Genomic DNA, 27,863 nt, shown 5'->3' on the forward strand with positions numbered 1-27,863 from the left:
TATGTGGAAAAATGAGGAAATTATGAAATCAAGCGAGACTCGCATATTTCACATATTTTCTGCGGGAATTTGCGATTATTGTGGGGATTATGCGCTCTTTTGGAAAATAATTGACCCCCGCATAATCAGCAACATTTGGGTGATTTATTTAGTTTTTCTGGAGGGTCTAGGCAATCCCTTAAAGCTGTGAATGTTATTCTTGATAAGTTGAACATAGTCTGTGTCATAACAAAGTCTATTACCGCTGGTGATGTCCTTCTGAACAATCAAGAGCTTGAGAGGAGCATGGTTGGAATGAGTCCTACCAAGATATTCACGAGGACTTAAGGTGGAATCTTTCAGCATGAGCAAGAAAGATATCAGTTCAAGAGCAGCTTTTGTGTTTGAGTGTGTGAGTAGAAAGAGTACTCAAGGAGTAATTTACGTCCTTCTCTCCAGACATCCACAAATCTGGAGACAGCTATTTCTTTTTTCAGTGGGCGGCATAATGGTGCAGTCTGGAAAATGAATGCATTACTTTTTTAAATGCCTTAGTTGCTCTGATTAGAATTTTGAGATTTGAAGATGACCCACCATTGGACAGATAGAATCTAAATTCATATCTCCACCTATAATGAGTGCATTAGAGGGACATGTAAGTGTGAAAAATAAACTTTGGAAGAAACCAGGGCAATCATAATTTGAGCCAAAATTATTAACTAATGTAGTTCACCTGCTTAGGAGCCTTGTATCAAGTATCAAGTACTTGCCCTGTTTGTCCCTCTCAACACTGTCCACATTTGAAGAGACATCTTTACCTATTAATGTGGCAACTCCCCTAGACTGGGAGGTGAAAGACGAATAGAAGATCTGATTGATGTGGTACCGTTAGGGTGTCTAGTTCAGGCCACTGTCTCATCTGAAGGATTCATTCCTATATCTTGTAAATTGAAGGGAAATGTAAAAGTAAAAAGACAAAAAAAGAAAATAGAAAATAGAAAAGAAAAAAAGAAGTCAAAATACCCCTACTACCCCACCTCCTTCCCAATTGAGGAAGTGCCAAACCCCTAATTTTCTTGACACTTTTTAGATGCAGCTGTAAACCTACCCTGCAACATTGTTTGGTACCAACCATGGTACCAACTCTCTTAAAAACTGAAATAATATATTAGCTTATTATACACTAACCATTTAACCAAATTTACAACCAATGTAATCAATTAAAATGAAAACACAATTTTAGCTTTTTTAATGTAGAACAGCTCCCTATAATAGCACCAGGGGAAGTTACTCCAGCTAACTTCCTGGGGAGAGAAACAGAACATCAAACTCACACACACACAAAAAAAAGAAAAAAATTTAAACTGAAAGGGTAACTATTCCTTTGCTTTGTGGTCACTATTTGTAGATCAACTACCCTGTTGTGTGCAAACATATATTAGTAGAAATAAAGCCAGTGACGATAACAATAATAATGAAAGTATGGACGATAACAGTGATAGTCATAATGATGTTACCCATAATGACTGTTACTCCAGTTGCAGTTGAAAAAGACAAAGAAAAAAATCAGTTTGGCACATTGTCAATTCCTATTAATGTTATATTTATAACAGATATATGGTGCTCATTATTCTTGACTGAGCGGTAATGGGACAGTTTACCACTGAGTTTTACTCTATTTTCAAACATGGTAAACAATTTACTGAATCCAACTACTGATGACAGTTTAGCAGGCTCCACTTGCCCACATATTTGCATCGAGATGTATTTACTCAACACATATTTAGCCATCTGCATCTTTAACTGAAAGGTTCTTTTAAGTGCAGTACTATTCTGTGTAGACGGAGCATGGGTTATCTCAGAAATGAACCATTGTGGAGGTCTGTCAGTTGGTTTGCTGCCATTGTAGCTAGCATTGAGGGTATTTGCCTACTTTTCTCGTCTTTTTTGTTGTATCTTCATTCTTTTTCAGCAGCATATTCTTGCTTTCCATTTTTTCCCTTATGAAAGTGAAGGTGGTACCAAGTTATTCCAATTAAGAATTGAAAGAAGGCTAAGTTTAGAGGGCTACGGAGCAAAGGTTGGCACCACACATCTGTTCTCCATGCCTCCATAACCGGAACTTCAAAGTGATTATTTGTAAGATTTTTTGCTGGAGGAGAAGTCCACCTCAATGGCAGGACAACAGTTAGCATTTGGAGCATCGACCCAGGATCCAGCACTCAGTAACAAGGAGAGCAAGGTAGCACCACTACTGTACTACATAGCAGCTAGGGGGAAAGTGAACCATAGTCATTTTGTAGATATTAGGCTCAACATGAAAAATCATTGGTATGGTCCTGTAAAGCAAGTGTATAAGCTTCACTGCAATATTAAAGGAATTCTCCATTTGCATAAAATACTTCGATTGAAATCCAGTTAAGGTTGAAAAATAACAGGCATACTAAGCAAACAGAACTGACCATGGTAACAAACATGTTATCTACCTTCTTGCTACAGCCCCGGCATGGTGCTTTGTATGAGGCTAACTGCTTTTCTACACTGGAGGACCTGTCCACCTTCTTAGGGTCAAAGGGCACACGACAAAGTGGGCAGAGGGGAGAGGTCACCTGAAGACATGGCTGCAAACACTCCCCGCAGAACCTAAGGAAGAGGATGAGCAGAGAAAAAGAGCAGGAGTGAAAAAACATTTCTATGGTGTTTATACACAAAAATATACAGAAATGCCATGCATTCACTATAGAAAAAAATCTAATGAATTCAGAAAAATAGGACTAATTTCCGGCCCCATTTTTCCCATAAAAACTTTTCTGAGAGTTCCAAGATCATCTCATTATTCATAAAAACAGGACAGATTATTTTTTTCAAGTAAATGCATTACGCCTCTGAAATGTACAAGACTATAGCACTGAGTATTTTGGAAACCAATCCTTCCGAAGCCACTTCATCCAGGATCGGTCAGGGTCAAGAAATTACAAAAGAGAACAAAATAAGATAAAAAATAATAGTATGTCATTAAAAAGCATAAATTATAAAAAGCAAGGTGAGAGATGTTGAAGAGTCCCATCCACAGGAGTTTTATCTCCCATTTTATGAATTATAGGCTACCTGGCCCTGGGCTACCCTATATCCTGACCACAAGTCAGGAGAGACTCAGCAGCTAACTGTATTGTCACGCACCTTTCAAATTACAAATTAAATTACTGTATAATTAAAATATAATACAGTACAGTTGCTCACCAGCCATTTGTGGGTCTTGGTCATATGGTTTATGACAGAAACCCATTTCACAAAGAGCACTAACTGTAACCCAAAATTCAAAAATACTAAGGTAATACTATGGCAATAACTGTTTAGGAATTACAGCCAGTCTTATACATTATCACCACATTTTCAGAGGGTTCAAAAGTCATTGGAAACTTGACTAAAAAGCAGTTTCTTGGCCAGGTGCGGCCTATCTCTTGTTATTCCATGAAAAATTAAGAAAATAAAAGTTTTTGAAAAAATAAGTGTTTAGATTTGCATTTGGTAGCAGAATTTTGTGATATTGTCCATGGGCTCCAGACTTCAAGCAGTCATAGACTGCAAAGGATTTTCCTCAAAATATTGAATGAAATCCATGTAATGATAGTTATGTATAGTTTGTCCAATTACTTTTGAGCCTCTGAAAATGGGGTGACAATGTATACGAATGGCTGTAATTCCCAAACGGTCAATGCCATATTTTTGTTCAACCCCTTAAATTTAAGATTAAAGTCTGCACTACAATCACATCTTGATTACTTCATTTCAAATCCATTGTGGTGGTGTGCAAGGGCAAAATTATAAATACTGTGTCACTGTCCAAATACTTATGGATCTAACTGTATTTGAGTTTCTAGTGTTCAGTTTGCTCGTAAGCAGTGGTAAACTCGCCCAGAAAACATGATGAACATCCTGGACAATTTCACCCATGATCAAAGCAGACATAGCTACAGTGGGATTTAAAAAAAATTGGGAAGACAGTGAATTGCAGTGAGGGACTGAAGGATAGAGAGAGAAACAGAGAGTTCGAGCATAAATGATTTTTAGATTCATACATTCACATAGTAGAACTGCAGTTCTGTCTGTGTTGGGGCTTCATATACTGTCCTTGTTCTTTACCTGTTCTCAAACTTTATGCTCACTGGCCACTGTGAGCCAATCAAATAGAAGTTTAACCATAGCTCTGTATCAGCAGGCTCTTAACTGGCTGCCATTTATACTGTCTAATGTGATTACGTGTAAACTTCTCAGTAAAAAGACCTCCATAGCTTGACAATTAATACAAAAATGTAACCTAAACTGTGCCTTTTGTGTGGGGGCAAATTGCACTGAAAACGGCTAGGGTGATATCATCAATTGAAAAGAAATAATTTGGCTGGCATAAAATTATCCCTGATAGATACACTATTTTAATTTGCCAGTGCTAGGCAGATTTGCCCCCCCCCCCCCCCCCCCCCCCCCAAACACACACACAGTGTGTGTCAATGCCCAGTTATTTTCCCTGTATGTCTGTGTGTATGCATAAGCCACTGAGAAGCAAGCATTTGTGTCAGTATGACCAAACATATCATGTCTCCAAGCAAGGTCAGAAGTACAGTAAAAATAGCTGCACTATCCCTTTAAATATAAATAGAACTAAAGCCAGGTGAGGACTGGTCTGCTCTTTGTTATTTCCATCAGTTCCAGACTCAAAGAAGATGAAAACTATTTTATTTCTCCAAATTATGGATTAGACATATACCAATCAATTTGCCTGCTACTCATATCAGCTAATAATTCATAAAAATTACAAAATGGTGGACAATAAACCATTATATTCATCTTATGCTGTTAAGGTCCAGAGCCCCTAGTGGTGTTAAGTGCCTAATTCACTTTACTCCAAACACACAGATTTGTTTGTTTTGGGGAAGGCTGAAATATTCCAGCCAGCACCAAGACTTGTTTTTTGTTTGTTTTCAACTGATGTCGAAACATCACAGATACATCAAAATACATTCCGATTCATTATCATTCAGACTCACAGATGAGTAAGAAGCTAGAATCTAAAACCTAAGACAATTCCATTATGTGTCCCTAGGTTGCCATTGGAATAGGGACAATCCAGAAGTTACAGTGTTGCAGAGGGACTGTCATGAAGGAATGATAGCAGGGAGGGAGGTGTGTTGTACACTGCCTCTGCCTGTTGTGCTCAAAATTTTCTCAAAATTCTGACTCAGTTTTGACTTTTCTTCTGGTGCCCCGCTGAGAAGCTCCTCCCTGTTTGCAACGCACTGCATTGTGGGACAAAAGTTACTGTACACTTAAACAACTGAGCCAATGGTGTATGTACACTGACAGATAAGACAACTTTATTAATCTATTAAAGGGGAAACTGTTTTACCGCCAATACAGCCAGTAACCAGTACATAGTACTCAAATACACAACACAACAATGATTTCAACAAGGCCACTGAAACATGATTAAAAAACATTAAAACATGAACAGAAGACACTGAGACATGATTATAAACTAAAAGATACTATAGATAAAAAAGGTACAATAAAAACAAAATAAATAAATAGATAAATAAAATTCTTGAGTTTATCAAATTTTCATGCCTTTATAGTGTGAACACACTGCATACTCAAAATGTGGTTAGAATAAGTGTGTAGTATGCTTCTGGGATATACAGTGGTGGAAAAAGTTTTCGGACACCCTTAAAATTTTACACAATCTCAAATATTATCATGAAATATTTGTGGAAAAATCTTTTTGTGTGTTTCAAAAGGTGTGGCTGCATTAGACAGATACAAACAAATACAAATTATATATATATATATTTTTTAATTTTTTTGTCGCCTGGCCTTCTGCATACCCTCACATTAGTAGGAGGAAGATAAAGCTGGAAACTGGACTCATCTGACCACAGAATCTTCTTCCAATTCCTGGCTGTCCAGTTCTTGTGTTCCTGGGCCCAATGATGCCGGGCTAGCCTCTGTCTCTCATTGATCAGGGGCTTCTTGATAGCCTTGTAGGACCTTAAGCCATGATCTAAAAGTCGGCCACGTACAGTGCGTGTGGAACAGTGGACACCAGTTTGGTTTGACCACTGCTGCTGAAGCTCCTGTGATGTCGTTCGGTGGTTTTGTCTGCACATGCGGATCAGGATGCGGTCATTTCTTGCTGAAAAAACCCTTGGACGCCCAGATCTTGGTTTGTCTTCCAAGCTGTTGGTTCATCTGTATTTCTGCAGAGTATATCCAACTGCTGAAGGACTGCATCTGCACTTCCTGGCTATCTGGCGGCAGCTGTACCCTTCCTGGCTGAGAATCTTTATCTTCAGGCGTGTTTCCTGTGTTAGGTTCCTTGTTTTAGCCATTTTTGTGTCTGAAGAACTTTCAGATGTGCTGGCTTTATATAGACACAAAGCTTGGCAACAAAAATTGTGTCTTTTAATAAAAAGAACGACCTTCATCACTGGTACCAAAATGACCCAATACTCAAAATTTCTCATGTATTTTTATGGAACCAATCAATTTTATGTTTTTAATGGCTTTTTTAGGATTTGTTTAGTATTTTGGCTGTGACTGTACTAAAAGAAATTGCACTTGAAGACCTAAGAGTGATTCTAAATGCAATAGCCTATTTCACAAATGCATGGGGTGTCCGAAAACTTCCTTCCACCACTGTAAGTCTCCACAGGGCGGGTCCATCTGCACGACCTCCATTAGATACAGGCCACGAGGGTATGTTACCGAACACTGCTGGAGGTCATGTGTGGGCACATAGTTTTGCGCAGGTTGGACATGTGTTGGTTGCAAGCTGGAAATTGTCCGATTGCATGCCGTAGGTTGCCTTGCCCCACGTCAAGACCAACAGCCTGCTTGCTTGTTATGCAACCTGTGAAGGCAACAAGGAGGGAAGTGACTGTGATGTAGATGACTATGGTAGCTTTACTGAAAACAGACTCAAATACAGGGGAATGCAAAACTGTCAAAAACAATCCAGGGAAGAGCTGAGATACTATGTTGGCTCCTACAGATGCCTTTGGTTGACACAAGCCTTTTCACCTTGTCAGTCCTCAGGCAGAGCATAACATACTTCCCTGCCTCCCTTAAGGACAAGCCCCCTGCAATATTCTAAGTTATGTCTTGTAACGTTCACGCACATGGTAAGCCTATATATTATGGCAAACCTGGGTCATCGTTTAGACATGCAGTTCAAATATTTTGAGGGATATTTGACAGATCTAACTTTGATGTCTATGACAAGGTATATTATTTGGCTAATCTCTTTCCAGTTCAGGCTAAACAATATACAGTGCATTCAAAAAGTATTCAGACCCCCTTCACTTTTTTCACTTCTGTTATGTTTCAGCCTAAATTCATTTTTTCTCTCATTAATCTACACTGAGAATCCCATAATGACAAAGTGAAAGCAGAACTGTAGAATTTTTTGTAAATTTATTAAAAAGAAAAAATTGAAATATAACACTGACATAAGTATTCAGACCCCTAGTTGAAGCACCTTTGGCAGCAATTACAGCCTTGAGTCTTTTTGGGTATGACGCAACAAGCTTTGCACACCTGCATTGGGGGATTTTCTGCCATTCTTCTTTGTAAATCCTCTCAAGCTCGGTCACGTTGGATGGGGACCGTCAGTGGACAGCCATGTTCAGGTCTCTTCAGAGATCATCTCCAGAGATGTTCAACAGGGTTCAAGTCAGGGCTCTGGCTGGCCCACTCTAAGACATTCATAGAGTTGTCCCTAAGCCACTCCTGTATTGTCTTGGTCGTGTGCTTAGGGTCATTGTCATGTTGGAAGGTGAACCTTCGGCCCAGTCTGAGGTCCTCAGTGATGTGGAACAGGTTTTCATTCTCTGTACATTGCTCCATCCAGCTTTCCCTCAACCCTAACCAGTCTGCCAGTCCCTGCTGTTGAAAAACACCCCCACAGCATTTTTATTTTCATAAAACAGCGTTTTATGAAAATCACCCACTACAGAGTATCTTTACAGGACTCAAGAGCTCATTCAGTGAGCGTCTGGCGATGCCTCAGTGCTCCACAGAACGACAGAGAAGGTCCTTTGTTCCTGCAGCAGTCAAATTTTTTAACAGTCACCGTTAGTCCTTGCTTGCTGCACAGTAGCCTACTGTTTGCTTATTGTATTTATCTATTTATTTATTTTGTTTTTATTGCTTTTATTGTACCCTTTTTTATCTATAGTATCTTTTAGTTTTTAATTGTGTCTTAGTGTCTTTTATTTATGGTTTTTAATCATGTCTCAATGGCCTTGTGTTGAAATCCTTGTTGTTGTGATGTGTATTTGTTTACTATGTGCGTGCTGGTTGTTGGCTGTACTGGTGGTTAAACAGTTTCCCCTTTGGAGATTAATAAAGTTGTCTTATCTTATCTTATCTTATCTGATACCATGTTAGGACAATGACTGTTTTGACCCAGAAGCAGAACGTGGACCAGTGGGCAGAGTAGATGAAGGTTTATTGTAAGGTAATGAGGAATAATGGCTGTGGTGATGAAGAAGGCAGGTAGGCAGATGGCGGGCAGACCACAGCTTGCTGGAGGTGAACAGAGAGCTGGCAGGCTGAAGGAGATGTGGACCACACTGGTAGAGTGAACAATCTGGGGAGGAGTGACTGGAGAGCTCGGGTTGAAATACTGCATACTGACGAGATGATGAGAAGCAGGTGAGCTGGCTTGAGTCATCAGGAGTGATTGGTGGAACTGTTGAGCCAAAGTGGACAGCCATGCTCAGAGACACACAAATAACATGAGGAGAGAGAAAACACAGGAAACACTAGGAAGGGGGGAAAATGAGAAGCACAAGGGAAACAATGGGGAAAAAAACCTGGATACTAGCCCCAGATCATGACATACCATGAGGGATTGGAATGTGGAGGGTGGACTGCAGGCCTGTTACACTGTATTGTGGGTAAGAGTGGGAGCTGCAAAAAAAAAAAAAATGCAAGTTGCAGAGGGGTGCAGCTTGAAATCACGTGGGAGCAGTTGGATATGGGCATGAAATCGCGTGGGTGCAGTCTTCAGATAACAGACCCATGAAGACTTCTATTTCGGATATGGCTACTATGAATAATAGTAATGTTAAGTTAGCCCATCAGTCCACACTTGTATAATATCTGTATTTACTATTGACTATTATGATTTTGATTTGATTTTATTTGGATCCCCATTAGCTGTGGCAAACCACAGCTATTCTTCCTGGGGTCCTACCATAATCTTTACAACGTGTCAATGCCAGTACATCATTACAATACATTACATGTTCTAAATACATATGTAAAATAAAATAAATGAAATAACTAACCACCAATACATACACAAAACAGCTCCCTCAGGTCAGCAGCGGTACATAGTATTTGCATATCAATAATCTTAACAAGGTCTACATATGTAGCCTACCATATGTATCCTGGTAACACAATCAAAACTCCATTCTTTAGCCCCTTCTTCTAGAAATCAGCAGCTTGACTTTTGATGTTATATCCCGTATTCCTATGCTACGACCTAAGATCCAACCGGTTTTAACCATTATATCCAGTGCCAACAAGCTCAATCCACTGATCTAAAGATTTGACAGTTATTCATACTCTTTCGGCATCCATCCCCACGCATTGTTTCAGCTTGTACAAAGGTTTAAAAATGTACACTCACCAGAGCCTTGGCCTGTCTATTAATAGGCTATGGTTAATAGGTGTTGCTTAACTAACTTCTTGAAATTTATTTTACTATTTTCTTGTGTAATATTTTCTGGCATTTTGTTCCATTCTCGCATAGCTCTATATATTACGTTCGTTTAATTGTATTTGTTCTTGATTTGGGTAATGTAAAATTTCCTCTAGTAGCATGTCTGGTTGCATAGCTACACTATATTGCCAAAAGTATTCGCTCGGCTGCCTTCACACACATATGAACATGAGTGACATCCCATTCTTAAACCATAGGATTTAATATGATGTGGGCCCATCCTTTGCAGCTAGAACAGCTTCAACTCTTCTAGGAAGGCTTTCCACAAGGTTTAGGAGTGTGTTTATGGGAATTTTTGACCATTCTTCCAGAAGTGCATTTGTGAGGTCAAACACTGATGTTGGACAAGAAGGCCTGGCTCGCAGTCTCCGCTCTAATTCATCCCAAAGGTGTTCTCTTGGGTTCAGGTCAGGACTCTGTGCAGGCCAGCCAAGTTCTTCCACACCAAACTCGCTTATCCATGTCTTTATGGACCTTGCTTTGTGCACTGGTGCGCAGTCGTGTTGGAACAGGAAGGGCCATCTCCAAACTGTTCCCACAAAGTTGGGAGCATGAAATTGTCCAAAATGTCGTTGTATGCTGAAGCATTAAGAGTTCCTTTCACTGGAACTAAGGGGCCGAGCCCAACGTCCGAAAAACAACCCCACACCATAATCCCCCCTCCACCAAACTTTACACTTGGCACAATGCAGTCAGACAAGTACCGTTCTCTTGGCAACCACCAAACCCAGACTCGTCCATCAGATTGCCAGACGGAGAAGCGTGACTCGTCACTGCAGAGAACACGTGTCCACTGCTCTAGAGTCCAGTGGCGGTGTGCTTTACACCGCTGAATCCGATGCTTTGCATTGTGCTTGGTGATGTAAGGCTTGGATGCAGCTGCTCGGCCATGGAAACCCATTCCATGAAGCTCTCTACGCACTGCTCTTGAGCTAATCTGAAGATCACATGAAGTTTAAAGGTCTCAAGCTATTGACTCTGCAGAAAGTTGGCGTCCTCTGCGCACTATGCGTCTCAGCATCCGCTGACCCCGCTCTGTGATTTTATGTGGCCTACCACTCCGTGGCTGAGTTGCTGTCGTTCCCAATCGCTTCTACTTTGTTATAGTACCACTAACAGTTGATTGTGGAATATTTAGTAGCGAGGAAGTTTCACAACTGGACTTACTGCACAGGTGACATCCTATTACATTACTATTACAGCACCATGCTGGAATTCAATGAGCTCCTGAGAGCGACCCATTCTTTCACAAATGTTTGTAGAAGTAGTCTGCATGCCTAGGTGCTTGATTTTATACACCTGTGGTCATGGAAGTGATTGGAACACCTGAATTCAATGATTTGGATAGATGAGCGAATGAATATAGTAATCTTTTCTTTACCGACAGCCAGCCCAAGTAGTTATGCATTGCTATGATGCTTGTTCTGTAACCACAATGCATTGCAGTTCTTGCTGCCCTATTTTGTACAATTTGCAACTTTTTTATATTTTCTTGTGAAGTGTTCGACCAGACTGCTGGACAGTAGTTCAGAACTGACAATACTAATGACTGTATCACCAGTTCAGTTAACCTTGGTGACATGAACGCTGTACACCTATTTACAACAGAAACGGCACTTCCCATCTTGGATACCATCTTATCAACATGTTTAGACCAAGACAATTTGTTATCCAACATAACTCCCAGTAATTTTGTTTCTTGTACTTGTTTCACAGAAATATTATTTATGATAAGATTCAATTCAGGCTGTTGTTGTAGAGTTTGTGTTGAGCCAAATATAATACTGTTTATTTTTAATACATTAAGAACCAACTTATTTTTCCTTATCCATTGTATCACAGATTGCAGTTCCTGCTGTAGGGATGTATTTAGCTCTAAACATGTAGGTGCTGACAAGTAAACCGTAGAATCATCTGCATACAATGATATGGTAGCCTTATTTAATACAAGTGGTAGGTCATTTGTGAAAATTGTGTATAATTACTATTAAAAATTGTGTATAATTAGTATTATGGAATTTAATAAAAGTTATTAAGTGTATTTTTTGGCAAAATGGAAGTTATTACTATATTGACACATATGATTTCAGTGAAAACATTCCAGTGAAAAACATAATGTCTCCACTTAGAGAGTTTTTTTTTTTTTTTTTTTTTTTACAGACGAGTGCAGAGGACTGATAAGACAGCTTTGTCATGTGGTGCAACGATTATCACCTGAAGCTCAGGTCAGATCAGCAAAACCAATGAGGTTGTGGTGGACTACCAGAGGAACAGGAGGACCCCTGTCCTGGTTGTCATTCAGGGAGAGTAAGTGCAGTGACAATGATGAATTATGGCGTTAACAATAATGGCCTAAAGTGTTTTTTTTTTTTTTTTTTGCAGACAATTATGACAAAGTAAAGCTGACCTTTGACTTTTTGGATATTAACTGTCATGACTTCATTTTATTCTATTTGACATTTGTCTGAATCTTTGCCATAATTAACCTGAATTTTTGAGTTATGGCCAAAATTGTGTTTTGTGAGGTCACAGTGACCTTGACCTTTGACCACCAATCTAATCAGTTCATCCTTTCAGTCCAAGTGGATGTTGGGGCCAAATTTAAAGAAATTCCCTCCTCGCATTCCTGACATATCACGTTCACAAGAATAGCACATACAGATGATTGGACAACTCAACCTTTTTATACCTTCGATGTGAAAGCATAAAAAATTATTACTATTAACATTAGATTGCTATTTCTGTAATGAAAAGCCTACCAATTTTCCCAATTATATCACTGAAAATGCCTGAACAATGAACTTTGTTGCAGTTATAACATTAGCCTGCAGGGTTAACTGTAAATACCAAGCATTAATGGAGTTTCAATTATGTATGGAGTGACAGCTAATGTATCTGTAAATAGTACTGGTGTCAGTCCAAAAGAGATTAAAATTTAAGCTTCCACACTGCAAATGTAACATTACTCATGTGTATGAGAGGGTGTTTTCACATGTTATATGTAGCATTAGCTGACAATAACGGTGCACTCATTTTTCTGAAGTTTTTGGTACATGTTATGAGCAATTTTTCCTGACGTGATCTGGCCCAGTTGGGGGAATCTTTGCCACATCAATAGCCACATGACTTCTTACATTTAGCTAGCGTAAAAGAGCTGGTCATAATCTCAGTCTCATTCTATGTCTAACTGAGTTACCTGTTAATAGCAATGTTGCTGACATTGTAACATTCGGCAGCCTCGTGCTCTAAACGTTGCGGTTATTAACGGCTACAAAGGTGTTATGGACGGCAGCAATTATGAAATTATTCTGCACGATATTGTGGTGGTGGCGACCACCGTGAAGCGTAACACCGCCCCTAGCGCATGGGAGGCCGCACCACAAGGAAATCTTCGCGCCACTTAGCAAAACCGGGGCATAAATGTCGCCGGCAAGTGACGTCACGCAGAAGGAGATCCTTGCTTGCCACAGAGAGGAACACTCCACACAGCACGACAAGGCCAAACCAACGAGGAAGTCTAAGCCCCCGTCCACAAGCCACACAGCGAACCGGCTGTCCCTCTCCTTCTCCCGTACTGACTGATTGGAACGGCACAGGTCGCCAAAATATTACCACTGACTAAGACGTTGACGGTTATGGTAGCAAGTGAGTACTGATTTTTTTGTTTACCCTTCTCTCTTTTATGTCACAGATAGTCCTCCAGGAAGATAGTTTTTTCTTGTGTTTTTTTTTTTTTTATTTTGGTGGTTTTTTGGTGAAAAATGAAATATTTTTGTTGAAGGAATTCTTGGTTGAACAGAAGTGGAATGATAAAACCTTTGTTTATTTTGTGGGAAAAAGGACTGAATCTAATTTTTTGTGGACTGAATTTTTTTTTTGTGAAAAGGACTAAAAATAATTTCAAATCAAAAAGAAAGGACTGAAAAGCCTTATAATTTCTTGTGAAAAAAAAAAACACATTGTGCTACCTGACTGGTACCCCAATAACCACCCTCACTCAGAAATACATTTTTTTTTAATCAAAATCTTCCTCCAATAAGAAAACCGTCACACCATGTCCTCAAGCTGTTTCTTGAAACATTATAGAGATTAGGGAAATTGCTGTAATATACTTTAGACATAATGAAACTGTTTCCATGGCCTCTATCAATCAAAGTAGTGGAATAACTAAGTGTAATTACTCATGTACTGTCCTTGCCAGGAAATTTGAGGTACTTGACTAGTACTTAATAAATACTTATAATATTACTCGACCTGATTTTGAAGGCCAACATAACACTTTTTACCTTTAAAATTTAATTGACTTGGATGACTTAGTTAATAGTTACCTTGCCGATTCAATTTATTCAAATAAGAGTCCACCAATACTTTCACAGACCTGCCAACGTTTTCCCCAAGGGTGACAGGCTGGCCGGCTAGCGTAATTAATAATAATAAAAGCGAAATGCGAGATGCTAAACTAAATGCGTACATGTAGCCATTTCACCACTTTTTCTAGCTGTCCGCCACTAATGGGAAGGTTGACGGGTGTGATAGGCTAGACTATGGACACAAGGTTTTTTGTCATCCTTTTATTGGATTGGATTTTTATGGAACTCAATATGGATATGGAACTCAATATGGATATGAAATATGAAACATTTCAGTCAAGGTGCACCTTGTAAGACTTATTTCACTTGAGCTTTTATTTAAGAGTCAATTTTAGAAAGTGGAGAGAGCCAAGAGATATATATGAGCCAAATTAGCCTGACCCAAATATTTTTTTTTATGTTCTATTTTAATATTACTTTAATTCAAGCAATTTAGTAATATTTTTCAGGGCTTGAAATTGCAACCATTTTAGTCACATATGCGCCCAAATGTAATATGTGTAACTTCAAAATATTGGGCTCTTAATGAGTAAGAATTATTTGTAAAATACAGTACTGTAGCAACATGTGGACAATTTTCAGTTTTTTTCTTGTTAATGCTGCAAAAACATTTCCTGTGTTTTCTTGTGGTACTGTATTAAAAAAACAGACTGAAATAAAACAACAAATCTATTGGTGGCCTAAGACTTGTACTGTATGTTTGTTAAATCTGTCCAAAAATGTTGAAAAGCAATTTCTCAGTCTTTGTTTTCTGTTCGAGAATTTTGTGCTTGCGTGCTATGTTCGCTCACATCCTGTGCATATCCTGGGGGCTAAGCCCCCCTGTCCTTAAAACCTAGTGATGCCCCCATTTACTTAGATTTAGAATCCAAGACTTTTGTCAGAGTATTTTTACACTGTGGTATTGCTACTTTTACTTAAGTGGACAATTTGAGCACTTATCCTATGACACATACATGGACTATAGAGAGTGAACAGTTTTCAGAGATAAAAACTCAACTTTATTGTTGTTGTACATATTCATCTATAGTAATTAGTAATGGAGTAGACTAGTTTTTTGAATGACAGGATTACATCATATCACATGCTGTAAATCTAACATGTGAACAACTGAAACTACCAGCTTAAACATTTGCTAAAGGCATTTAAACAAAGTTTTGTGTTGGAGTTTGTAATCAAAATTTTATTCTAATATTCTAAATTTTGACAAAGGTTCCAAATATTGGTTATTGGCCTCATTAACTACTAATAATCAGTATCGGACCAGAGAAACCAATATCGGTCGACTCCTAGTGGTTAACACACTTCTTGTGGACTGGACACTTCTTGTGGACTTGACAACCTAAACAGTGGCACTGGGCATTAACAACCAATCTTCACTGGATTCCTGTTGTGTTTTTAAAGTTGTGATTGAATTCAAACTTTTATATGTGGAACATTTTATTAATCTCTCATGAATTCTGTGAATATCAAAAAATTACTGTGGCTTCCCTTACAATAATTTTTTTATTGTCTCATGTTTAATATTACCACATTTGGTTACGTGCTATTTGCACAAGCATCCTAAAAACAGCATGTTGCTCCAAATTGGCACCAGAGGTAGCAAGTGAACCAAATCTAAAATTGAAATCTTTCCTCTGGCTTCACCAGTGACATACCCAGCCATGTGATATAGGAACAATCAAAGACAGGTGGCGGTACAGACAAAAAGAAAAGTTTGCCTTAGGGGCTGGCAAAAAGAACATTGAAAGAACCTGAATCACTGTGTTAGGGTTGGGTGACTGTTTCCATTTTATATTGCTCATTTGTGACTACTTGAGAGCGCTGAATGGCGAACCAAATGCCAGGGAGTGGTCACAGTACATCAGTGAAATGTAAGCATGACTGACTTAGGCTCAAAAAATCTTGTATTTGAAAATATTATGGTTTTTACCCAGATGTCAAAGGTGAGCCTCCTCACCATCCCTCCGAGGCAGCAAAACCGTTCCAAGCTAGCTCTGCTAGCAGAGCAGGTTCTGTTAGCCAAAAGGCACCTTGCTGTAACTATGTACTGTGACACAGTGACACAAACATATGCTGTACCAAACACAAAGACACAAACAGTGTCTGTGCTTGGTGAGACAATATCACAACATAACGTTTTGTTTAACAATATTGTCTTTAATATCACAATCCAAATCATATCTAACATTAACTACTCTAACAGACTGCAAAGCAAAGTTGTGGTGAGCAGGCTTATGGAGAATGGAGATGCTGGATATCAAATCCATGAAAACGAAAAGGCAAGCCAGTTTGTAACTAAGGATTTGAAATGCACTTGTGTTGATTAACGGGGCTCAGCAGGTGGAAATGCCACTACACCAGAAATATCAGTAAATGCATAGTAAAGTGCAGAATCAAGAGAACATTGTAGTTCTGTTATATTTTTTTAATTATTAATCTTAATATCGGCGTAGGAAAAAACAATCATGGATCATCCCTTAAGTCATTGATATGTGATCCCATCACCAAATGGTATATGCCTACATCTTGTGCCTTGCAAGACATCTTTTTACCCTAAAAGTTCTACTTGTTATTAAGTATACCAGGACGGACAGCCGCGTCAGTTGGAAAATAAAATAAGCAAGCAGGATATTGAAGAAAGCTATTACTACAGTTGTTCAGGTCCATATCAAGAGATTAAACTGTTAATTTGACAAAATGTCAAAAAAAACAAACAAACAAAAAAAAAAAAAAAACAACTGACATGCAGAGTTGGTTTCTTGGTTGAAAAAACATGCATAATAAAAATAGTACTGAATCTCAATACATTTTCATTTCATTAATTTGTATTTAGTTGCATCTACTGGTCAACATTTTCCAGATACTTCCATGTTATTTACTTCCTAGATTCAGGGCCCCATCTTGTGCCACTCGCTACCCGCTGCCACTACCCGCTACCCGCAAATTGCGGATTTAGGAACTTCCGCTATCCCAAAACGGTATTTTGCGCCCACGCTACCCGCTATCCATTATGCCGACTCCATTATTTGCACCTGGAGGTGTGTCCGTGGGTGTGTTTCATGCGCTATCCCTAAAATTGCTATCTTGTGCACACACTTTAGGGAAAGCGGATAGTGGGTGGTCAGGACCACCCGCTATCCGGGGGGCTGTTACGAGAGCGCGCCCAGGCGGCTTCAATGCACGCCCCGATGGAGCCTCGCCACGCACACGGTCGGACTGATACTGGGACGCCGCCGGAATGGACTGAGTATACTCATATAGACTGTTTAGAGGAAAGACTGTTTTCATTGGACACTTACGCCAGCACGTTATATTATGTTGTCATAAGCCAGCAGCTGTGCTATATTTTTATTTTTAATATTTTATTTGCCCAATCTACCTTGTCAATAAATCAATTCACACATAGTTCCACCTCTGCCTCTTGTGTGTGTGTGGTGTGACCCCACTTGGACACATGTGGCTCCACCTCCCAAATTAACTTGCCTAAAATATAATACAGGGTTTCCCCCAGTGCTTTATAGGCCTGGCGGGCCGCCAGGCTTTTCTTGCCCCCCCGCCAGGCTAAGCATTGCTTGTTTATTTATTTTAAATAGTTTTTTTATGCACCAGAAACAGTGATACCAAAGACGGTATGTAGAGCTTTTAACCGCATCTGGTGATACGGTTGAAAGCGCAATGGTGACATCTTATGGTCGATACATGAACACTTTCTTTTTCTGAAGTCGGAGGAGCACTGGAGGAGACGATGAGCCCGCTCGTTCACCCCCAGGCCGAGGAAGTGCATCCCCGGCGAGCCGACCGAGCCACGGCTCGATGATGAGGCAGAGCCAGTGCGAGTTAGCACAGATGTTAGCACGTCGTCAGAGCCGAAATTACCAGGATGACGCCCACCAAGTTGCGCCGCTACGCGGAATATGGCAGTATTTTACATAAGTTGAATGAAATGTCGTTTTTGAGTGGAATATGAACGCATGTCTGGCAAAGGCACCGAAGATTTCCAGCTACCGCAGCGCACTGACATAGATTGTGTAACAAAGTGAAGAGTCGCCACTCTGCTCTATTTTCACTGGCTAACAGCAGTACACTGGCTTAGCTTGTCTATTCAGAGAAGAGGTATCACTCTGGATTATTTTTCAATCTATGTTATCACAGGTGTGTTTGATAAGTAATTTACATTTTTAAGATAATAATAATAATAATAATTTAACATGTTGTTAAATTATTGGAGCTCCCCTGGTGGTGACATGATTTCCCCTGGCTGGAAACATTGTGAAATTTTGGGGGAACGGTGCCTGCTCGGTGTGTGCGTGGCCAGCCAGTCTGGTCTGCTGAATCTGGTTGATTATTATTATCAGTTGATTATTGATTGTGCAATGCCGCGATTTTCAGTTAATCGCGCTGTGCGCATTAAACAATTTTGCAGAAGCAGGAGGACATGATTTACGTTGTATCCACAGAATACGTTGTATTCCACTGGTCTAATGTCCATTCCTTGTGTTTCTTGGCCCAAACAAATCTCTTCTGCTTGTTGCCTCTCCTTAGCAGTAGTTTCCTAGCAGCTATTTGACCATGAAGGCCTGATTCGCGGAGTCTCCTCTTAACAGTTGTTCTAGAGATGGGTCTGCTGCTAGAACTCTGTGTGGCATTTATCTGCTCTCTGATCTGAGCTGCTGTTAACTTGCGATTTCTGAGGCTGGTGACTCGGATGAACTTGTCCTCAGAAGCAGAGGTGACTCTTGGTCTTCCTTTCCTGGGTCGGTCCTCATGTGTGCCAGTTTGGTTGTAGCGCTTGATGGTTTTTGCGACTCCACTTGGGGACACATTTAAAGTTTTTGCAATTTTCCGGACTGACTGACCTTCATTTCTTAAAGTAATGATGGCCACTCGTTTTTCTTTAGTTAGCTGATTGGTTCTTGCCATAATATGAATTTTAACAGTTGTCCAATAGGGCTGTCGGCTGTGTAGTAACCTGACTTCTGCACAACACAACTGATGGTCCCAACCCCATTGATAAAGCAAGAAATTCCACTAATTAACCCTGATAAGGCACACCTGTGAAGTGAAAACCATTTCAGGTGACTACCTCTTGAAGCTCATTGAGAGAATGCCAACAGTGTGCAAAGCAGTAATCAGAGCAAAGGGTGGCTATTTTGAAGAAACTAGAATATAAAACATGTTTTCAGTTATTTCAACTTTTTTTGTTAAGTACATAACTCCACGTGTTCATTCATAGTTTTGATTCCTTCAGTGAGAATCTACAATGTAAATAGTCATGAAAATAAAGAAAACGCATTGAATAAGAAGGTGTGTCCAAACTTTTGGCCTGTACTGTATATATATATATATGTATGTGTGTGTGTGTGTGTAGATATATCTATCTATCTATCTATATATATAAATATATATATAGATAGATAGATAGATAGATAGATATAGATATACAGGGTGACCCAAAAAAACGGGAATTTTTGAAGTGCGTATTGGCAGACATGAGCAAGTGGCAGCACAATTTTTAAAAAATGAAAATTCCATCATTGTTTCTTAAATGGCATGTTTTCAGGTTTCAATTACTATGAATAAAATATTTTTCTTCCATCACTCAACCTATGGGATGCATCCCACTCTTCTTGAAGGGCGGCCCTCAGGACATTGAGGTTCTGGGGTACAGAGCTCCAGCCTCTACACGGCGACTCAGCTGATCCCATAGGTTTTCTATGGGATTCAGGTCTGAGAAAGTGCAGGCCACTCCATTTGAGGTACCCCAGTCTCCAGCAGCCATTCCCTAATGATACGACCTCGATGACCTGGAGCATCAAACACCTGTTGTGAATTTTGCCGTTAAACTCCTTGTTCGAGAACAGCAACTTGTGCAAAAAGTACTGAAACATTGAACAGTTGGACATGTGCATTCAAAAGTTTACAGAAGTTCACCTGTAAAGGTTATAATGCATTTTAGGTTCATCCTGAAATTTTACCCGAAAGCCGAATATCCCTAACTTTTTGTGAGTAGTGTATATATACATATGCTCACCAAACATAGCTCTTGCGATATGCGTTGGGTCTGCGTTCCCTCAGTTCCCTCAATTTGTGGGAGATGCGCAGCGCGTCTCTGCGTCGGTCGCAGACGGACTGCAAGGGACCCAATTGCTACACGCAACGTGTACGTGAGAGCATAAACTAGGCTTAAGGGTGTGTGTCAGAGCTGAGTCGGAGTCGACATAGCTCATGTCACAAAATGCTCCTGTTGTCATCGTAAACACGGTACGTCCCTCCTCACTCAGGCTATCCACTGTAAACTTCAAACAGTTTAAGCAGTGCATATTAAAAAGAGAGATGCCAAAAGAAAGCCTAACCGCATCACATCGTTTAGCCCAAAACCAGTACACAGCCTGGCTGCTAATAACAACAGAAGCTAACTGACAACATACATCCATTGTTGCTCCACGAGCATTCTGCGTAGAATATATCTACGTTTCAGTAATTCACTATGTCTCCACTGGTTGACCCCCCGAAACCTGACCGTCAACCGTCAACCATCAACCGTCGTCATGATCGTGGGAGAAAATCCATGCTAATTCAAGATAGGAGGAAAAAGCACAACAAGCCTGATAACTTAATTTGAACTAAAACAAGAAGTACACACTCAGTAAAGTTTAGATCTCCACCAGTATCTCCCATTTTCCAAACTATCGGCTACTCAGCTCTGGGCTAGGGATGGCGAAAATGGAAAAATTTCTTGGTCGACCACCGGGCCTCATTAATCGGTTTATTTCGGTTAACCGAGAATATTATTTTACTGTCTGTAAACCATAAAAGAATAACCGCAACAAATAGAAGCTAGCAGCGCTAGCACCGGTGCCACTGTCTTGCCCCGGACGCATACCACTACGTCCGTGACAAACATAGGCTTGGCTCGTTCTCCTGTCTATAATATCTATAATATAATTATAATATACTATAATTATTATCGATATCTATGGTTTCTCCGGTCTGAGCTCTGTGCGTAATGACGTCATCGAAACCCGGCAGAGCGTCCAGTCGCCATGTTTACCATATTAAACTGTACGATGAAACGGGTAAGGCAAGATGTTGAACTTTGCCTGCAAACCACCGTTCAAGTTAATTAATTATCAAGTCAATGAATTGTGTGGCGTTGTGGCATATAACATAACGTTATATAATTTAAATAATAGTATGATGCGACGCCACATAACTGGGAAACTTTGTCTTGTTGCCCCTCAGAGTCAGAAGCAAGATCCAGCACCAAGCACCAGGCATGAGCCCACATGTCCAGAGTGGGCAGGTAGGATTGCTCATTGAGTGAATAATATTAGAATTAATATAATGAAGAGTATGGTGTAGACCTGCTCTATATGAAGTGTGTCATGAAATGCTAGATGATTCAGCACTACATTAATGAAACTGACCTGAATTGATCAGAAGGCTTTGTAAAAAGGGGAGATTTGTGGTGAGAATTATGACTTTAATTATGATTAATTTTTAAATTAATTTTATAACTTTAATTTAAATTAATTTTATGATTAATTTTTATGACTAATTTTTAAAATGTGATTTGGTGTCAGAAGCAGAGCTAGGAGCCAGTAGTGATAAGGGGTATGGAAGGAACAGGTGAGCTGTTGTAACAGAGTGTGTGAACAAGCAAGCATTAGTTCCAATATAACCACTTTCTATGCCCAAACGATAGTAGTGACCCGTTACATTTTTTGATTTTAATAATAAAAGGTCGTGATCTAAAGTGGGCCGGTCTGAGGCATTAAACTCCAGGGCTGTAAATGAATCCCACTCCGGCCCTGCACTGGCCTATGCGTAAAAGCGCACAACAGTGTACTCCACATCATGATAGGTGGATAGGACAACACACATTAGACATAAACTGAGGGGTGGGCAGATGTGCCTATAGGATTTTAACTGTCTTACCTAAATTGGCTTTCTTCTGGTCTTTTTTGAAGAAAAGTCTTTTATAACATCCTCAAAGCCCAGCTCTCGTAAAAGGTCTGATTCGATGGCCAGAAGTGTCTCTGTGTCATCCTTGCACATAGATCATTCTTAATCCTGCTCACCTGAGAAAAGGACCGTTCTCCTTCACAGTTACTGACCGGGAGAGTCAGATAGAGTCTTAAGGCAATGTAAACATTTGGAAATGTTGACTGTAGTCCACAATCCATTATTGTTTTCAGCAGTTGTGACGGAAGAGGCATATTCATTTCCCGGGGCGCAATGAATGATCTAAATTGAATAAGCTCCTCTGAAAGACAGCTATCCAAATCAGAGGCATAAGCAGAATAGAGGGTGTTCGCTTTGTCACGTACTTCTCTGTCCGATGCACCGGCTGGCATGAACATAACTCCAAACAGGTCACATAGGTCTGTGTATGCATCGAGTCGGTCGCCAAGACAGGTGTATAGGTTATCAATAGAAGCGGTGAATGTTTCTATTTTGAATTTATTTTTCCCCTCTAGAAAAATGTCATGTTCACTCTCATCGGGCGTTTTGCGCTTTCTGGAACGCTTGTACGTCTGGGACACACCGGGTACAGCTAATGCTTCTCTTTCAAAGTGCTCAAAACTATCCCTTTGTGCTGACACAAAGTCACGCAGCGATTTGAGAAGTTGCACGGCTGTCATGAGGTCTATGCCTGGTTTTTGAAGTTGCACACTTGTCATTTGGAATCGAGATAGAATGGTATTCCAGAAATGAGCCAAATATGCAGTTTCTAGGTTGTCCATCATTCCACAAAGTGTACTGGCTTCATTTCGGGTCACTCTGTTTTCATTTGCATCTGCAGCTATGCTCTTTAAAGCATCTTTTATCTTGCTATAGTTTTGCCACAGGGGTTTAGTGGATTCTGCCCTGCAGCTCCATCTTGTGTTTGATAGTGACTTTAACGTCAAGTCTATATTAGAGTTCTGAAAAACTCGCCCCCACCTATGAGTGGATGCAGAGCAAAATGTGTACAGAGACTGTAGGAAATCAAAGTACTTGTCCACCTCTTGACTGCTGGCCTCTATGCTATTTACACCTACTAAGTTTAGAGAGTGGGCTGCACACGGCACATAGTGGATGAGTCTGTTTCGTTGCTTTAAATGCGCCTGTAGTCCATCGTAACGGCCAGACATATTGCTGGCATTATCGTACGATTGGCCTCTACAATTAGATAGCTCGAGCCCAAGGCCCTCCACCATGGCTTTACAGTATTTGCCAAACTCTCTCCTGTGTGGCTCTGAATTGGTTCAAACGCTATAAAACGTTCTACTGACTTGCCTTCCTTGCTAACGAATCTAAAGATAAATGTCAACTGATCTACATGACTCAGGTCTGGAGTTGAATCAACAATGATAGAGAAATATTTTGCATCACAAATTTCATCTGCTGTTACTTTCTTGGTTTTTTCTCCCATTAAGTCAATAAATTCCTCGCATGTTGTTGAAGACAAATAAGATACGTGTCCTCTGCCCTTTTGTCCATATTTCTTTATGTGTTCAGCCAGAAATGGATTGAACTGGGCTAGTAACTCCAAGATACCCAAAAAGTTTCCATTGTGTTGAGATTGTAGCAGCTCATCATTCCCTCTGAATGAGAGTCCCCTTTCTCCTAAAAACTTGATTACGGCAACGACACGTCGCAGCACATCCTGCCAATATTGCGTTGCATCCATGGTTTGTTTCAGTAAGGCTGAATCGATCCTTCCCGTGTCACTCGATCTCTGCATCAGGGTTAGCATGCTGGACCTGAAATCATAATAATAATAGCCTACACTAAATTTGTAAAGCACTCTATAACTGAAACAGCTTGTGCTGACAAAGCAAAATGCAATAGCCTACAATAAAATTGCCTACCTGTGGTCAGCACTCCTCTCATGCTCGGAGATGCGTTCAGAGTGTTTCCAGTCGCAAAAACCATCAATAAAGACATTCTTTTTGGTCCCAAAAAGTTTACAAGTGAAACAATATACATTCCAGTCGATGGTGAATATAGAAGCCATTCTCGTGGTGTTGATTGTCCATTTGGAAGTCGACAGGACAACATTTCTTTGGTTAACAAGCGTGAACGTCCTCCCAGTCCACTATCCCTCACAGATGCATGGTATTTCGACCGTCTGTTGTGAAATGAGGAGGCCGTGACGTGGCTTCTCCATTTTGTCAAACACATATCTAACGTTAACATTTAAATTGTCTATCCCGGTCAAATGATGTGACCCACCACGTGATTGACGCCTACTTTGGCTTAACTGAGAAACATTTTTGCTAAAACATTTTTTTGTACAAAAAGACGTAACTTATGAGGGATTTGTGTTTAATGGGGGTCCACATTTATTTTCATGATTTAATAAAATAAAAAAATAAAAAAATAAATAAAAAATACACTCTTGGCCAAGAACGGCCAAGGACCCTGATTGGCTGCCAGGACCCTGGGGCACGTGCCCAATATGCCCGTGCAGGGATCCGTCATTGGTGTGAGTGAGTGTGTTGGAGGGGGGACTTGGATATTTCTTAAAATTGAAGTGGTAAATTTGTGAGAAAATAACTCACAAATTAGTGAGAAAAAACTTAAAACGTGTGAGATTATAAAGTCACAAATTTGAGAGGTATGTCCAAACTTTTGACTTGTACTGTACCTGAATAACATTCTGCATTGCATAAATACATAGTGTGGGTGCAATGGGATTCTCTTAGCACCATGGCTGTCCTTCACTAAGTCCTCATGAGAATTCCTTGACATCTTTCCCTGACCTCATGACCTTTTTAATGAAGGTCAAGGAAAATTAATATGGAAAGGACATAGGACATTATATATATATATATATATATACATATATACATATATATACATATATATACACATATATATATACATATATACATATATATATATATATACACATATACATATATATATATATATATATATATATATATAGATATATATATATATATTTTTTTTTTTTTTTTTTTTTTTTTTTTTTTTTTTTTTTTACTTTTTAACCGCAGTCCTTGATGTATTAATCAATTGTTGGCATGTCCCATGGTTTTTTTGATAAAGTGTCTTGCCGATGTAGACACCAGACTGTATTAGAACACATCGCATGTTAACAGCTCACCTGGAATCTTAAATTGGATTAATTTCCATCAGAATGAAAAAATGTGCATGTAAGAGCTGGCACAGATGGGGGGCTGCAACATTTGCAGGGATTAACATGTCTATTGTTGCCTGCATTACCCTCAGTGGGAACTATGCCTCCACGGTTTCTCTTTTAAAACTTGTACAATCTACAGGCTTCCCTTTGTCTCTTAGATTCCCCTTTTCTAAACAGTCTACCTGCCTTACACATTAGTCCGCTTTCAGTGTCAAAATATCTCAGCCTCGAATCTCTGGGCATTTTCTTTTGTTTTACTTTGAATTAAGCATTTCAATGTATTCGAGTACCATTACTGTTGTTATGTATGCATTGGACAATCTAACTATGCATAGGACAGCATGTGGCACTTTACTACAAGCAGCAGCATTGCTTTGCGAAGCTCATTGAGCGCACCCAAACAAGGAGCTAGCTAAGCTAACTGAACTAAAGTTAGCCATCTATGCTGGCTAGCATAAACATTTATCAAACAACATAGAGCTCTGCACTGTGTTCAAAATTACAAACAAAACAACTGCAAGTCTTACAAGCGATAACAACATATACCCACACACAAACACATCCAAAAAAGAAACTACTTTACGTGTGAGCACAGCTGGCGATGCTGACGGGTTTGTGGTAAACCTCTAGGCAGATGGGACACGAGAACTGGCTCTCGACGCTCTCCGTTGGAGCTGCGGGCGACCCGGCCCCGCTGCTCGGCTGCTGCTGGCGGAGCTGGGTGCTCACCGAAACAAAGCTCCGAAACATCGCCATCATGGAGCCGAAGAGAATCTGCTATTGTCGAAAACAGCTCGCTGCCCAGGAGAGGAAGCGGTCAACTTAAACCACTGCTGCCTAATAGCCTACATTATCCGTACAGCATATTCAACTATCGTTGTACAAACATGATTCCAGTTGAGTCCGCCCAAAGTGAATTTAGCTACAATTAAAGACGGCATTACTGCTGAGGAGCACACGCTGCAGAAGTAAACATTGGAAACAGTGCTCGTTGACAAGCGTCTTAACAGCAAGGCGCTGCGGAAATTATCCGATTTAGAAATCCAAAAATCACCGTGTTTACGTCTGATTCTACGTTCTTGCAGTTGTCAGATTAGCGATTTTGCGCATACGTCGGTAGACGCTCGCGAGCAAAACACTGGAGCTACAAGACGACCCAGCACGCGGTGCATTATGGATAATGAAGTCCTACTGGCAATATACTCAGTTACATTACCACGTTACAATAACGTGGCCACCATACGTATTTCTTTATTTTCCACCTATTGTGTTTTCCATGGACTCAACAGATATCGCCCATATTTGTCTTTTTTTCCAGCCTTTCAAAACACAAGCTGCCAGCGTTTCTTGGACGTCATCAAAAGGCGCCATGTTGTGTAGACGCTGACGATTCCATGTGTATAAATCTCACACAAGATAATGCATGTGCATGTCTGCGTTTTGTCAAAGGAGTAAGGCTAAAGCTAACTTGAGTAGTTTATATAACGGAATTATCTCGAAGTGACATTTAACAAGCGGTAGACTCGACCAAGTGGATCTTAGACGAGAGGCTTAGTGCTCCGAGTTAGCCTATAAGATCTTTAAGATTGAATATCTGATCTGACTAGTCAACAAGCTCACTTCAGTGGCTGACCATTAGTTTTCTCACGTTGCTAGCTTGTCAGCTGTACAATGTGCCAGGTGGATGAAGACTACAATGGTCAGTTGGACCGCGATGAAGTGCTCAGGTAACTTTAACTATGTGGCATATCAGTGCGAAATGTAATGCTTGTTTCCATCACACTGCCATCATTTTTCTCAGTAAAGAAGAAGAAGGATAATGTCTTAATGTATTAATAATGTTATTATGATTTGAAATCATAACAAACCTGCGTCCCATTAAGAAAAAAATGTTGCCTTCTGAGACAGGGGTCTATCAAATTATGTCCCGATTAATTTTCTTTGCAAACTGCTGCATAAATAAGGCGCCTCCATTTGCCTCCGGCCGGCTTTTGAAGGCAACGTGGGCCATTCCCCACAAAACATATTCCTCAATCCTTTGCTTTCTGTGTACAATTAAGCCCAAACTCCCACACATCTTAATTGTGTAAAAATGTAAGTTAGTGTTAGTAACTTCACTTGTACTTTTCTAAAGTGGAATATGTTTTGAAGTTACCAAATATTAACTTGTTTAGTTTATGTCAGATTCACTTCATTCATTGGAGTTGTGAGAGTTTGAAGAGGAAAAGTTTTGAGCCTTCCAACATTGTTGTTATCCATTGTTCCAGTAGTCATGTTGTGTAATCACTCATTACATCTACTACAACGGTGTGTCAGGGCCAGTGTGTGTGTGTGTGTGTGTGTGTGTGTGTGTGTGTGTGTGTGTGTGTGTGTGTGTGTGTGTGTGTGTGTGTGTGTGTGTGTGTGTTGGAGAGGGTTACTTGTAACTTGGATATTCCTTAAAATTAAAATGGTAAATTTATGAGAACAAACTTGAAATGTATAGGATTATAAAGTCACAACTTACCGGGGGGGTGGGGGGGTTTAATATGGAATTAATTAAGAGGGCAATCCTGCGGCCTGTATCACG

At 40.0% G+C, this 27,863-nt stretch overlaps 2 protein-coding genes across 4 annotated transcripts in view; one reads left to right on the plus strand and one right to left on the minus strand.

Annotated features, from left to right (window-relative positions):
- Positions 1-26,546, minus strand: part of rnf166 (ring finger protein 166) — a 74,444-nt gene extending 47,898 nt beyond the window's left edge. The window contains exons 1-2 of one of the 2 annotated variants that reach the window (XM_030070993.1): positions 25,878-26,546; positions 2,466-2,622 (exon numbers count right to left, since the gene is read on the minus strand). In XM_030070993.1, coding sequence (XP_029926853.1) covers positions 2,466-2,622; positions 25,878-26,053 — 333 coding nt within the window. In that variant the 5' untranslated portion in view covers positions 26,054-26,546. Of the gene's footprint in view, positions 1-2,465; positions 2,623-22,077; positions 22,164-25,877 lie in introns of those variants that run through there. The other variant, XM_030070994.1, reaches the window with a different exon arrangement.
- A 98-nt stretch (positions 26,547-26,644) lies between these two features.
- Positions 26,645-27,863, plus strand: part of ctu2 (cytosolic thiouridylase subunit 2 homolog (S. pombe)) — a 101,374-nt gene continuing 100,155 nt past the window's right edge. The window contains exon 1 of one of the 2 annotated variants that reach the window (XM_030070992.1): positions 26,645-27,021. In XM_030070992.1, the coding sequence (XP_029926852.1) occupies positions 26,966-27,021 (56 nt within the window). In that variant the 5' untranslated portion in view covers positions 26,645-26,965. The remainder of the gene's footprint in view (positions 27,022-27,863) is intronic. The other variant, XM_030070990.1, reaches the window with a different exon arrangement.

This window comes from Myripristis murdjan, chromosome 15 (genome assembly GCF_902150065.1).
Source record: "Myripristis murdjan chromosome 15, fMyrMur1.1, whole genome shotgun sequence".
NCBI classification, from domain to species: domain Eukaryota; kingdom Metazoa; phylum Chordata; class Actinopteri; order Holocentriformes; family Holocentridae; genus Myripristis; species Myripristis murdjan.